This window comes from Ictidomys tridecemlineatus, chromosome X, assembly GCF_052094955.1.
Source record: "Ictidomys tridecemlineatus isolate mIctTri1 chromosome X, mIctTri1.hap1, whole genome shotgun sequence".
NCBI classification, from domain to species: Eukaryota; Metazoa; Chordata; class Mammalia; order Rodentia; family Sciuridae; genus Ictidomys; species Ictidomys tridecemlineatus.
Window position 1 is genome coordinate 82,941,682 of NC_135493.1, and position 15,162 is coordinate 82,956,843.

The window sequence follows — 15,162 nt, forward strand, 5'->3', positions numbered from 1 at the left end:
AGCATTATATAACCAATCAGGGCCCCACATGTATTATACATGCTTTTCCTTTGGACTTTATCCGTCTTAAGGAAACCTGAAAGAAGGCCAGAAAACATGGTGTTATCTTGAGTCCAATCGTATCTCTCTTACATTGAACACAATAAGAGCAAACTGGGATGAAATACTTTCAGAATATAGCAAGAATTCAACCAATTTTTACAAAAGCACTAGAAAAATTGATACACACTATCATTATCAGCAACTTACATAAATGAAAGAGCATGCTTAATTAACCTCCATGTTTTCAAGCTCACATAATACTGACCACTCTAGAACTGCCAGCATGATCTCATTTTAAAATATAAAACAAATTATGTCACTCTTATGATAAAAATAGCTGATAGTCTGACTCCTGCTATGCATAACCTCTCTGAATTTGCTTTCTACTATTCACTACCTTGCTCAATTAGCTACAGCTATGATACTATGATGATTTAGATATGAGATATTTCAGAAAAGCTCACGTGAGACAATGCAAGAATTTTCAGAGGTGTAATCTAATGAGTGGATTAATCCACTGATTGGATTAACTGGGTATTAACTGTAGGCAGGTAGGCTATAGCTGGAAGAAGTTGATCATTGGGGTGTGACTTTGGGGGTTTATATTTTGTCCTTGGTGAGTGGAGAGATCTCTTTACTTCCTAGGTGTCATATCCTGAATTGCTTTTCTTCAGCATGATGTTTTGCCTTACGTTGGGCCCAGAGTAATGGAGTCAGGCAAAATGAATTGAAACACCAAAAGTGTAAATCAAAATAAAAATATCCTCCTCTAAGAAGTTCCTGTTGAATTTTTTGTTTCAGAGATATGAAACAGACTAAAACAGATGCTATCAAATAACCAGGCCTTCTACTACTATAGCACCATAGCATTTGTTGTCCTTCAACCTGAAATGGTACTTCCCCCAGATATCTAAGGGATAGTTCTCCAATTACCTCCAGATCTTCATTCAAAATTCAAGCTCCAGGGCTGCGGTTGTGGCTCAGTGGTACAGTACTCTCCTAGCATGTTCAGGGGCCCTCGGTTGCATTCTCAGCACCATATAAAAATTAATAAAATAAAAGTATTGTGTTCAACTACAACTAAAAAATAATATTTTTTTAAAGAAAGTCAAGCTCTCAGGGAGTCTGTAAACTCAGCCTCCTGCTTTCAATTTCATTTCCCTGTTGCCTGCTATATATTTCCTTCTTTGCACTGGTAACTATGAAAATGTTTTACATTTACTAATTTATCTTGGCGACTGCCTCCCTACCAGACTAAAATGAAAAATCTGTGAGAGTAAGAGTTTTTATTTGCTTCTATTGTATCAGAATCTGTGCATAGAAGAGGGCCTGGCAGAGAATTAAAAAGCAAATGGGAGCAAAACAAATGTAAAAAAAAAAAGAAGGATAGATTTCCCTGGGTCTAGCCTCAACGGGTCAAGCCCCATCATAAATGAAAATGTCTCCAGGTGTCCCCTGAGCATTTTGCTAGAGAGACACAGGCCAGTGTGGGATGGTCATCAGGAGAGGGATTCTGAGCTTAAAACGGGTTGAGTGCTACCTCACACCTGGCTCCTAGTATCCTTGTTGGAATGTAGACCCCAATAAGTTGTTTTTTGTTTGTCTGTCTGGGTTTTCAGGAGAGGCCAGAAATGGCTTTACATTATGCAAAGTCCTCAAATGTCCAAAGTATGTAATTTAAAGGAGAATAAAATAATACAAACACAAACAAAATGAGACCGCTGGCTGACATCGTTCCCTGGCAGCCTGCTGGTGTTGGCTGGATGAAATTGTATGAAAGAAAGTTCATCCCTGCTAAGGCGAGGTGGGCTTGCCTTGTGCAATTCTTGAGGCACTCAGCTGCAGGTCAATTTTGGGTAGAGAATGAGCTGGGTTTGCCACCTTCTTTCAACTCCTGGAAGCTCCACTCTACCCCAGGATGCATGGAGTTAAGAAAGCCTGGGTAGCAGTGATAGACCATCGCTCTTTCTTGAGGGACACCATACACTCCAGTGAGGGGCAGGAGTGCAGAAGCCAAAGAAAGACTTTTGAGGGGGACTTCAGGAGGACTAGGTAAAGACAAGACAAAGAAGAAGAAAAGGACACAGACCCATGAGCTGGACACCACAGTTGTGAGGGATTTTATTGCAGTTGTCACTCCTCTTTTCCTCCACCAACCACAACCCTTCCATGCGGCATTATACAGTCCAAGCAATTAGTTGTACAAAATCACAACTTCCAGCCCAACCAACCATGGCATCAATATCACCTGGAAACAAAAGGAGAGCTGTACAAATTTCCATCACAGCTCCCCATGAGTTTAAAGGGGACAAGATGGCCAGGAAGCACCAATGTAGTGTCAGTAGCCACAGGCTTTGTGTGGAGTATAGCCAGAATGGGGCTCCTAAGGGAAGAGGGCCTCCCTTGGGTGGAGGATGGGCTGCTGCCACCTGTGTGGTTTCAGACAGCTGTTGAAAGAAGCATGGATAGTGAAGTACTCGCCATGCCCTGGAGAGACATTAGGTTCAATCCTCTGATGCTCCTCCTCTCTAGGGAGGCAAGGAACATTCCTGTAGGAGGAAGAACAGTGGTGGGACTGCTGTACCTGGCTTCAGCAAGGTTCCATTTTTCTGGATAAAATACTTTCTCACTGCCCAGGTTTATGGAGCACCATGTTAGTGTGTCTAGGCTGAGGGCTGAGGTTCTGCTGGACATTTGTGGCACAAACTCCCTGAAACAAGAAAAGCTTTATAGTTATAAACTTGGCTCCCCTTAAGTTGTCTGAGTCATCCATCCCTGTCACAATGCCCTTCTAGGGAATCTCCAATGCATCTGCTTTCTTTGACAGTTGCCACTTTCTTTGTGCAGAGAGCCAGGGAGGGCAAAATGGATACAGCCAGGGATCTAACATTTCCTGGCCTTTTCCATCCTTCATAGGACCTGCTCATGCCCCCCACCCGCCAATTTTCATTTCCTCAGTCATTCTTTCCTCTTCGAATTGCTCCTTCCTCAATTTCCCCACCACTTTTGGTCATGCAACCCATGCAGAGACCTTCCTTTTGTGTGTCCTTTGGCCTCCTCCCATCTCCCTTACTCTGGACCACTTCTAAGCTTCTTTGGGTCCCTCTCTACACAATTTACTCTGAGTGATTTACTCTAAGCCTCAAGATCTCACTCTTGGACATCCTTCACTCCCTTCCAGATGGGATGGTTCCCTTCCAGAAGCCTATCCCTCCCGCAGGGAGCTTCCCAAGTTTTTGGCCCCTCTGTACCTCTTCCTAAGCAGACAACTCCTCCTCTCCCATCCCCCACAGCCCATCATTAGTCCTTTCCCCTCCCCACCAGATCAGACCAGCTAAGTCTTGTTCCATTTTTAGATGAGTGATTATGATACTAGCTGCACTTATTCACAGCCTGAATTGACAGCTGTTCCTTCCTTTCGTGCCCCATCCACCAAACACACTCAATCTTTTCAACAAGACAAAGTGCTTACACACAGCATGTCATGTCCACATAAACTTGTATTTTTCAGCACAAAACAACAGTTATGCTGGCAAAACGTTGGGTTTTCAGGGACCCTTAAACTTTCAATACACTGAAAAGCAGCATTTTTTTAGAGTGTCTACAAATTATACGTTTATTTCCAAAGCTGTGGCACATTTTACCCTAAGAGTTAGGACTTTTTCACCAAATCATAGACATAGATGTGGAAATCATCATCAAACTTGATGAAATACACAGAGGGTTTGGCTTCCACTTGGTGAATGACCATTCCGATTCTTTTGGAGCCATCTTCTTTGGTATATTCCACATGTTTACCTATCAGGCCATCTACAACTCCTCCAGGCTCCCTCTCTGCTGGAGGAGACTCACTGGACTCTGGCATGATACGGAGGTCACCTTCTTTATAATCATCTAGAAGCTGGTACATGTACAGGACAGGATCTTTCTCATAGGTAATATAAAACCAGGCCTTCATGATAGGTGCTTGGGCTAGGACCATCCCCCTCCATTCATCCTTAGAACCATGCTCACCCTCAAACATGTGTTCCACTGCTTTGCCAATTATGGTATTTGCAAGGTTGGCATCACTAACTTGGGATGATGCCACCCTGTCGGAAAGAATTTTAAGAGACAAAACTCTTTCATCTCTGTGAAGTTCCAGGCCATAGACACAGTCAATTCCATCATATTTCACCAGATAAAGAGAGGGGTTTATAGGCACCTGATCCAGAACAGTTCCCTTCCACTGGGTGATGGGCTCATCGCCTTCCTTCCATCCATGGGAAATTCTGCAGCCCACGATGTTCCTGCGGGGCTGGGATGAGGGTCTGCCCCTGTGCTTCTTCTGGGAAGCTTTCTTCTTGGACACGTTTGCAGACCCAGTGGCCCTTCCTGCAGCTGCCCTGGTTTGTTGCCCTTCGGCCTCCTGTACATTGGGAGTCTTCATGCCTGCAGGGAAAGGACAGAGAATAGAGACAGATACCCAATATGCCATAAGGTGAACTTCTCCCATAGCGATGTCTCTATGTACCCTGCACAGGCGCCTAAAATTTCCCCAGGAGCCTGGCAGCAATGCTGGGAATCCTGGCTGCGTGCCTGCAGTGTTTCTTTCTCTCTCTCTCTCTCTCTCTCTCTCTCTCTCTCTCTCTCTCTCTCTCTCTCTCCTCCCTCCCTCTCCCTCTCTCTCTCTGAGGTTCCTTTAGGTTGAGGGGAAGGGCTGGAGTGGCTGGAGTGCTGCCTGGGATTAGGAACTCTGCAGAAGGGAAAGGGCTACCTCCTCCTGGTTCAGCGTCCAGTTCCCCCGCCCCCACCTGCCACTGGTGCCCACTCCAGATCCCCTGCAAAGCGTCTGTCTTTCCACTACCTTGTCTGGCACCCAGTGCCCGCCTGCACTGAGCGCCCCAGACTGCTGGCCACACGCCCCCCCGCCTATCCTAGCGGCTTCCCTTGTATCCACCTTCCTTGCTTTCCTGTGCTCACTTCCAAATCCTTGCTTGGCTCTTAAGGCACCCACCCCCTTTCTCCTGTTGCCCACCGCACACTCCCCCACGCCAGCCTGGCGCCCACCTCTACCCTTATCTCCTGCAAGATTCCATCCCATCCCCCTCCCTCCTTTCTGGCGCCCACCAATGGCCTTGCCCTGCCTGGCGTCCACCGCCGGAGATCGCGGGCCTCACGTGCCCAAATCGGACACCTCGCTGCTGCCTCTGCTAAGAGCCCGTGGAGAAGGAGGATCCGCGGGCGACCAGTCGAGTGAGTGCTTGCCAGAGCTGCGAGGGGAGGATCCGCAGGCGAAGAGAGTATTATGAGGGCGGCGGGGCAGGCGAAGGGGGCGGCGGCGTTGCTGGTGCTGGGTTCGGGGGGCCCTCTGCCTTCCCCTTGGTGGTGGCGGCCCCTCTGCCACCTTGGGCTTCCACCAGCTGCTGCCGCCGCCGCAGTCTCCTCCCTCTTTCTTTATAGAATATTTATCTTATTTTCCTGTCAATATTTTCACCCCCCGTCTTGGTAAATATTGAATTCCTTGGGCTCCTTTTGGCCCCCAAATTCAGAATAGTTGGACCTGTAGGTGGCCCTTTCATTCTTTAAGGCTCTCCTACTGGACCCCCTAAGCTGTTTAGCTCCACCCCTCAGCTCTCTTGCTCCATCTGCTTTCTATCTTTCTAACATTCCTCACATTTTTTGCACACATATGAATTTATCCAGAAATAAAATATTCACACTTATATTGAGACTTAAATCTTTTCTTTTCATACATTTCTGCACACATATATGTTGATATACATTCTGTTTTATAGATAGTGATTACAAAGATATGTCTTAAAGATACACTTCCACCCTATCCATCATTCCCAGACACAATTTTCTTTATTTAAATACTTACTGATTACACTTTAGTATTTTCTTCAGTGCAAGTTTTAAAGATCTAGTTTTGCAGTAGTAGCTTATGCTTAAAAACTTCTTGAGTATGATTCCAAGTTCTGCAAAAGTTTAATTTTTCACAAATTGGTATTTTGAATCCTTTATGTATCCTTTTGTGTTTTTAAAATAATGTTTGCACAGTAGTTTATAATTTTGAAAATAATTTCAGAAAATAATTTTAGAAAGTTTTATGCTTTAAGATGTTTCCAATTACATATAATGAGAAATCAAACTGGGCCAAGGTTGTGGCTCAGTGGTAGAGCGCTTGCCAATAATGCATGAGGCACTGGGTTTGATGCCGGCATCACATAAAAATCAGCAAAATAAAGATATTGTGTCCATCTATAATTAAATATATATATATATATATATATATATATGAAGCAAACTAAAATTGATTTACAGTAAAAGCCATTTATTGGCTAATGTATTAGTCTTTATTCAGATCGTTAATATTGTGGATTGAATTAAATTTTCCAAAATTAATATGTTGAAATTTTTAGCTACACTACCTCAAAATGTGATAGTTTATGATAATAGGGCCTGTAAGATGAAATTAATGTAATTTAATGGTGGCATGTGTAGGTCTTAATTGATAGAAGTTTTTTTTTTTTTTCCAGAGGAATTTAGGTTAGATAAACAAATGGGGAGAAGCAAATTAATCAGAAGGGGAAGATGGGCATTTACTATCCAAGGTTAGATGATTTAGTTAAAAATGACCCCACTGGGGCTGAGGCTGTGCCTCATGGTAGAGCACTTGACTAGCATGTGTGAGGCCCTGTGTTCAATCCTCAACACCACATAAAAAATAGATAAATAAAATAAGGTATTGTGTCCATCTACAACTGAAAACAATAAAAAATGTTACCGCTGCTGATACCTTGATTTGGACTGAAGCCTTCAGAAATAAGAAAAAAAAATAAATGTTTTATTTACTCCCCTTATTTTGTACTACTTTGTTATGGCAGCCCTAGTAAACAAATACACTGAGTGATGTCACTAAAAACCTAATTTTATTCTGTCTTCTATTTCTATTGTAAGTTTTATCCTCACATTTATATTGCAATATGATGCTTAACAAGTTTGGGAGGCAAATGCTTTCTTATTCTTATATGTGGCAATCACTTCATGCAAATTTTGATCAAAATTGTTTTGTTTTGTTCTGATTGCATCATAGGTTATTTTTTCCTTTCCTCATACTACGGCCAAAGAAAATGTTGTGCCCAATTATTTTAGATCCACTTTATGCACTCAACTCAGAACCAACCACGTTAACAGAGCCAGTCCATTTGGCTAATATGTTTATTATAATAAAGGCCCATAATAAATTTGTAGATAAGGTCAATTCCACCAAAATGATATGAGTACTATACCATCAGGGAAGATATACATGATGTCTAATAACCAATAATGTTCACAGCAATTCAAAGTTATTATTTTGAAAATAATAAAAAATTTTGTTATTCTTACAAAATTTGTTTCTTTGATACTATTCCCAGTTACACCATTGTCAATTGCATATTTGTTCATATTTTTGACTAGGTTATAATAATTAACTTGTTAAGTTTTATTTCTAATTTTTAAACTTATTATTGTATTTATACCATTTCCCTTGACATGTCCTGTCTTTGAGGTTCACTTAAAATGTCTTCTCCAGAGTATTGGAATCAATTTCTTTTTCAGTTATCCTTTAATATTCATAATTTTGAAATGTCTGACCCCATATGCATGACCACTAGAGTTAAATTAGCACATTAACTGTTCATGACATCGAAACTCAATTCATTGTAGAAATTCATAGCTATCTCCTCTACTTAAACAGTTTTCTGATCTCTTTTTGTTAACGTCACCATCTTCAAACAGAATCTGGAATAACTAATGAATACTTTTTTGGCAAATAAGGTGATGCAGAGTTTTTGATAATAGTTCCATTGGGCGCCATGGGAAGGTCTTTTATTTTATTTTATTTTTTGGTACAAGGGATTGAACTCAGGGACACTTTACCACTGAGCCACATCCTCAGCCCTATTATTTTATTTATAGAAAGGGTCTCACTGAGATGCTTAGGAACTCGCTTTTGCTGAGGCTGGCTTTGAATTCCTGATTGTTCTGCCTCAGTCTCCAGAGCCCCTGGAATTACAGGCATGTGCCACTGCACCAGCTGATTTTTAAGTTAGAAAGCATTTTATTTCTTTTATTTCCCACGACAGCTAGAAATTATTCAGTACCTAGGGTTGGCCTCTGGGACACTGACCACTGAGGTTCTATGTTTCACAACTCTTTTCATTTTTTCTACCTTGTTGCTTTCCAAACCATATAAATCTAAGGGCAGATTTTTGTTTTTATGTTCTTTTCTCTGGGCTTTATTTATCTCTTTCTCAAACTGAAACTTGCCATTACCGTCCTTTGAGCTCTCATTGCCCATAATTACATGTTTCCTATTCTCTAAAACAGAAATCCCCCAAATTCTACAGTATTTGCTTCATTTCTCATTTGTTAACTTGACAGTACATTTGTTGATGAATTCCAATTAAGTTTCTCAGGCTGAGCATGTCTGATGGCATTGTGTGAAATTGTGGTACAATCTCAATCTGCAAGTATGCATGGAACTATTTCACATCTGTTTTCTTGATCATTGAATTAGAAACCCCCCTCCCCAGAACAGGTTATTAGGGGATATATCTTCAGTGATTTTAAAGAAAGGGGAGTTAGTCATAACTATAGTTATCATTGACCTATCACACCATTCTGAGTTCTTCACTTTCCTTTGTTTACTGTACTTCAAAATAAGAGCAGCTTCTTACCATTACTGAACCCTGGTGGAATTGTCTGTCTAAACTTGAGCTGGGATCACTGGCCTGGGTGTGTTTAAAAAAACATGAAATTAATTCAGATGCCCAACTGGTGGACAGTATAACCAATTGACATGTGTTTTGAAGATTCATGTGTATGTTCCTTAAAAAGTAAGTTCTTACCATGAAACTTATGTGCCGAACTCTCCATGTCAGTATGCATTTAATCTTTTATATTCATGCATGTGGCAGGCACTACATAAGTCCCAGCTATGATGCCACAGCTTTTTGTTGGAATTAGTGACCCAATCATGTAGAATTATCATAGGACCACAAAAATCAGGGCATTCTAAACTTTGATTTCCAATGTCTCTAGTTTTAAAAATGGGGAAAATGTTGTCTCCTTTTGGCAACACTTCTTTAACTATAATGTAAGAACAAAATAGTTGACAGGCCCCCTTTTCCTAGCTGCATCTATCACCTGTTCCCATTCTAATTTATATAGGACCATAGGAGTGTGTAGTGGAAATGTATTGCAATCTTGAAAAATGAACATGGAACAATTATCCCTTGCACATTTTTTGATTGGCTTCAAAATATTTTCATTATGTTTATGCTATTACAAATTGTAAAATTTCTTTTGTACTTAATACTCAAAATTTAAAATAAAATGGTTATATTGCTTTTACTTTATTTATTTATTTATTTATTTATTTTAAATAACAGGTTTTTTTTTAAAGAGAGTGAGAGAAGGGAGAGAGAGAGAGAATTTTTAATATTTATTTTTTTAGTTCTCGGCGGACACAACATCTTTGTTGGTATATGGTGCTGAGGATCGAACCCGGGTCGCACGCATGCCAGGCGAGCGCGCTACCACTTCAGCCACATCCCCAGCTCCTTACTTTATTTTTGATTGACACATAATAATTGCACCTATGGAGTACACTGTGATGTTTCAATAGGCATATATATGTATCATGATCTAATCATTGTATTATGATCTAATCAGGGTATTTAGTATATCCATCACCTTAAATATTTTTTATTTTTTGTGGAGATAACACTTATATTCTTATTTTTCTAGCTTTTTTTGGGGGTAGGGGTAGTGGGGATTGAACCAAAGGGTGCTTAACCACTGAGCCACATCCCCAGTCCTTTTATATATTTTATTTAGAGACAGGGTCTCACTAGTTGCTTAGGGCCTTGATAAGTTGTTGAGGCTGGCTTTGTACTCAAGATCTTCCTACCCCATCCTCTGGAGCTGCTGGGATTATAGATGTGTGCCACCACACCAGTCTTTCTCTAGCAATTGTGAAATAATTGTGTTACTTAACATTGGAGGTTTATATTGAGAAAAGCATCATTAGGTAATCATAACAGAGTATGCTTACATAAATATAGATGGTATAGCCTACTACATATAGAGTATACAGTATAGTTTATTACTCCTAGGATCCAAATTGTGCAGTATATTATTGTGCTGCATATCATAGATAATTATAACAAAATGGCAAGTATCTGTATATCAAAAAATTGAAACAGTACAGTAAAACTATGGTATAAAAATTACTAGTGGGAGCCAGTTACACTGATGTAAGCCTATAGTCCCAAGTACATGGGAGGCTAAGACAGGATGATCACTTGAGCCCAGGAGTTTGACATTAGCCTGGCAATATAGTGAGACACTACCTCAAAAACAAAACAAAACAAAACAATAAAGCATAAAAAATAGTACACCTGTCTAGGTTGCTTACCATGAATGGAATTTATAGAACTGGCAATTACTCTGTGTGAAACATCGAGTGGTGAGTTAAGGTAAAGACCCAGGACTACTGTAAACTATATAAACACTGTAAACTTAGGCTACACTAAATTAATAAAATTTTAAATTTAATAACAAATCATCTTATCATAACATTTTTACTTTAAAAACTTTAAAATTTTTTAACTTTTATAAATAGCTTAAAATGCAATCATATTGTACAACTATACAAAATATTGTTGATATCCTTATTCTATAAGCTTTTTTATTTTTAAATTTTTGATATCTTGAAGTTTAAATTTTTGTTTAAAAACTAGGACACAGATACCTATATTAGCCTAAGCCTACACAGGGTCACGATCATCAATACACCTATCTTATACCTCCATATCTGGTCCCACTGGACAGTCTTCAGAGCCAATAAAATACAGAGTTGTCATCTCTTAACACTTCCATCTGGAATACCTCCTGAAGGACTTTCCTGAGGATGTTTCATAGTTAACTTTTTTATTATGTAGGATGAAACTCTAAAGTAAAAATAATAATATAGTGTAGTAAATACATACATTAGTAAACAGTCATTTATTATATGTATGTATAATGTTTTATGTTGTGTACCTAATTATGTGTTGATACATAATCTTCTACAACTAGTATCATAGTAGGTTTTTTAAAATTCTTGTATCACTCACCAAAACATGTAAGGCAGTGCATTGAAGCTTCACAACAACTATGATGTCACTAGAGGATAGGAATTTTTCAGCTCCATCTTAATTTTATGGCAGTGTTGTTGAATATGTAGTTCATTGCTGACCCAAAATATTATGCTGTATATGACTGTATACAATAAATTATTGTTAACTATAGCCCCTTTATTGTTCAATAGAACACCCGGTCTTATTTTTTCCTCTTTAATCAATATTGTACTGATTGAACTATCTATCTTTTCTCATTCTCCCTCTCCTCTAATCACTCCAGCCTATGGTAATGACTAGTTTACTTTTAGCTTCTGTGAGAATGTATTTTTCAGTTTCCTCATAGGAGTAAAATCATGCAGTATTTGTCTCTCAGTGTCTTGCTTACTTCTCTTAATATAATGTCTTCCAGTTTCATTCAAGATATTGTGAATGACACAATTCCATCCTTTTAAAGGATAAATAGCAATCCTTTGTTCATACATACCACATTTTCTATGTACTTATCAGTTGATGAACATAAGTTGTTTCCATGTCTTCGATATTATGAACAGGGCTGAAATAAACATGTGACTGCACATGGCTCTTCAGCTTATGTATTTCATTTCCTTTGGATACAAACATAGAAGTTGGATTTCTTGATCATATATAGTTCAAATTTTAAACTTTTATATTATATTTTTATTGGAGTATTATAGTTGTACATACTAAAGGGAGTTGTTATATATACATATATGCACACAACACAACAACATAATTTGGCCAGTATCACTTCCCAGCACTTGACCCCCTCCCCTCTCCCTACCCTCTGGTCCCTTTCCTCTATTAATCTCCTTTTGATTTTTAGGAGATTCCACACCCTCACCCTTATTATCTTTTTCTTATATGGCTTCCATATGTGAGAGAAAACATATAAATCTTGACTTTTTGAGTTTGGCCTATTTTACTTAATACAACTATCAAGTTCCATCCATTTTCCTGCAAGTGACATTTTCACTGTTCTTTAAGACTGAATAAAACTCCTTTGTACATATATATCATATTATTTTTATTTATCCATGCATTGATTGACAGCTAGACTGGTTCCATAGTTGGCTATTATGAATTGTGGTGCTGTAAACATAGCTATGTATGTATCACTATAGTAAGATGATTTTAATTCTTTAGGATAAATACAGATAAATACAGAGTGGTGTTATAGCTGGGTCATATGGTAGATCCATTCCTAGTCTTTTGAAGAACCTCCATACTTATTTCCATATGGTTGTAATAATTTATAATCCCAGCAACAGAGTAAAATTGTTCCCTTTTTCCACATTCTCATCAGCATTTATTATTATTTTTCATTTTTATTGATTATTTTTAGTTACATTAAACATTGGGATATATTTTGATGCAATCACAAAAGGATGAAATATAATTTGCTTTAATTCAATCCCCAGTACTTTCCCCCCTTCCTTCCCCCGCTCTCCTCCCTTTAGTATACTGCTCATTCTGCAATTTATTTATAGTGTTTTTAAATTAATGTCTTGTATATATACTCGCTGTTGGGATTTACTGTGCTATATTCATGTATGTATATATGAAATTTTGCTCAGAATCATTCCACTGTTCATTTTTTGCTTTAGGAATCTTGTTAAAGAAGTTAGTTCCTGTGCCAACATGCTGGAGTGTTGGGCCCACATTTTCTTCTAGCGCTGGCAGAGTTTCTTGTTAAATTCCTTGTTCTTTGAACCACTTTGAGTTGACTTTTGTGCAGAGTGAGAGATAGGGGTCAAATTTCATTCTTCTAACATGTGGATTTCCAGTTTTCCCAGCACCATTTGTTAAAACGGTTATCTTTTCTCCAATGTGAGTTTTTGGTACCTTTATCTAGTATGAGATAACTGTATTTATATAGGGTTGTCTCTGTATCTTCAATTCTATTCCACTGGTTTTCATGTCTGGTGCCAGTATCAGGCTGTTTTTGTTACTATAGCTATATAGTGTATTTTAAGGTCTGGTACTGTGATGACTTTAGTTTTGATCTTAAGAACTTTTTTTTTTGGTATATTCTGGTTTTCTTCTTTTTCCAAATGAATTTCATCACTGCATTTTCTAGTTCTGTAAAGAATGTCATTGGTATGTTCATTGGGACTGTGTTGAATCTGTATAGCACTTTGGGTAGTCTGACCATTTTGACAGTATTAATTCTTATCCAATAACATGTGAGATCTTTCCATCTTCTAAGGTCTTTTTTTCAATTTCTTTCTTTAGTGTTCTGAAGTTTGCATTGTGGAAGTCCTTCACCACTTTAGTTAGACTGATTTCCCAGTAATTTTATTAAGGGGATTATGAATGGGATAATTTTTCTACTTCTTTCTTTAGCTGATTCATTATTGGAGTATAGGAACATGATTGATTTATGAGTGTTGATCTTCTATCCTTTGCTGAATTCATTTATCAGCTTTAAAAGTCTTCTGGTGGAGGTTTTTGTTTTTGGTATTTTAAGTATAACATAATGTTACTTGCAACAGAGATATTTTTTTTAAAGGGAGAGAGAGGGGAGAGAGAGAGAGAGAGAGAGAGAGAGAGAGAGAGAGAGAGAGAGAGAGAGAGAGAGAGAATTTTTAATATTTATTTTTTTTAGTTATTGGCGGACACAACATCTTTGTTTGTATGTAGTGCTGAGGATCGAACCGGGTCGCACGCATGCCAGGTGAGCGCACTACCGCTTGAGCCACATCCCCAGCCCCAACAGAGATAATTTGAACTCTTCTTCTTTGTTGCCAGCATCCTGCCCCAGCAAGATTAAGGAGTCCTGAAGGAAGAGTGGTGTTGGCCAAAGAAGCAAGACAAAAACACCTGGTTGCAACTTCAAGCAGTCTTCAGAAAGATCTGCTGCTCCCTCTGGAGCCTTTTATTCTTAAATACACTTTTTCAGATGGTTAACAGGTGGCCTTATGGCCTGATTTTTGGGATTTACATATTTTCCTTATGAGTTACACAAACTTTTAGCATGCATTCTACTTTTACATGGAACATAGACCATGCTTCTATTTTTGCTTTCCTTTTTGATCTTTTACTAAGCTATGATTAACCTTTTTTTCTTTTAAATATTTATTATTTAGTTATAGGTGGACAAAATATCTTTATTTTTATATGGTACTGAGGCTCGAACCGGTGCCTCACGCATGGTAGGCGAGCATTCTGTCTCTGAGCCACAACCCCAGTCCCTGATTAACCTTTTAAACTGCTAAAGAGTTTCTTTGTTCCTTGGTCAAGGTATACCGGTTTTTGAACATTTGTAACCTCTGACTAAAGGGCAGATTCTGTACGTCAGTCCATTTTCCATTTCCATTAACTCTATGTCTTCTATTTTCATCATATGTCTCTGTAAATGGCAAGAGAGGGTTTGTCCGTGAGGGGAACATATTCTTATTAGCTTCCCTAACCCTAGGAGGGTACCATAGTCTTCCTTTAATTAAATGAGCTATAAATGGTGGGCCTTGCACCGTTGTCACAGCAATTCTTTTCTTGTAATTAGTCTTATGCACAGGTTGCACTTTTGGATCAGGAGACCTAGTAGAAAATGTCAATTGTGGAGCAAAGAGTTCTTATAATCTAAGTTTTTCTCAGAAATCCTGGTCTGGGACTATGTATTCACGTTTACTTATGTTCTTGGTATTGTTAGTCTTGAAACAAATCTCAGGACTTCTTTTTGTCATATTCTTAATCTCATTCTGGGAAATTTCCCATACATTGTAACAACATATGTTTTTAGTTTGGATTGACATGCTTCCTGTTAACCACATTAATATTCCCAGGATCAGAACAGCCATAGCAACCCATGGTTTTGGTTTCCAGATGTGTTGGCCCTGCCACAACATTCCCCATGTTGTGACCCTGTCAGATAGCGAGGGCAGGAACACCTTCACTACTTTGTATCCCTTTAATTTTCTTCTCTTGCTTAATTGCTCTGGCTAGAGTT

The 15,162-nt window shown here is 38.8% G+C and overlaps 1 protein-coding gene across 4 annotated transcripts; it reads right to left on the minus strand.

Annotated features, from left to right (window-relative positions):
- Window positions 1–3,524: 3,524 nt before the first annotated feature.
- On the minus strand, window positions 3,525–5,616 carry LOC101974816 (spindlin-2). Of its 4 annotated transcripts, none has more exons than XM_040281581.2 (2): window positions 5,169–5,616; window positions 3,525–4,473 (listed from the first exon to the last, which is right to left on the minus strand). In XM_040281581.2, the coding sequence occupies exon 2, from the start codon at window positions 4,469–4,471 to the stop codon at window positions 3,695–3,697; it is 777 nt and encodes a 258-aa protein (XP_040137515.2). In that variant the 5' UTR covers window positions 4,472–4,473; window positions 5,169–5,616; the 3' UTR covers window positions 3,525–3,694. The 4 variants fall into 4 exon arrangements, with proteins under 4 accessions (XP_040137515.2, XP_021576222.2, XP_005340850.2 ...); XM_021720547.3 differs by having other exon boundaries at window positions 5,164–5,616; XM_005340793.5 differs by having other exon boundaries at window positions 5,152–5,614.
- Between the last annotated feature and the right edge of the window lie 9,546 nt (window positions 5,617–15,162).

Bases quoted from the DNA above. Each gene is read 5' to 3' on its own strand.
- LOC101974816 (XM_078034797.1), bottom strand. From the start codon at position 4,537: ATGGGAGAAGTTCACCTTATGGCATATTGGGTATCTGTCTCTATTCTC.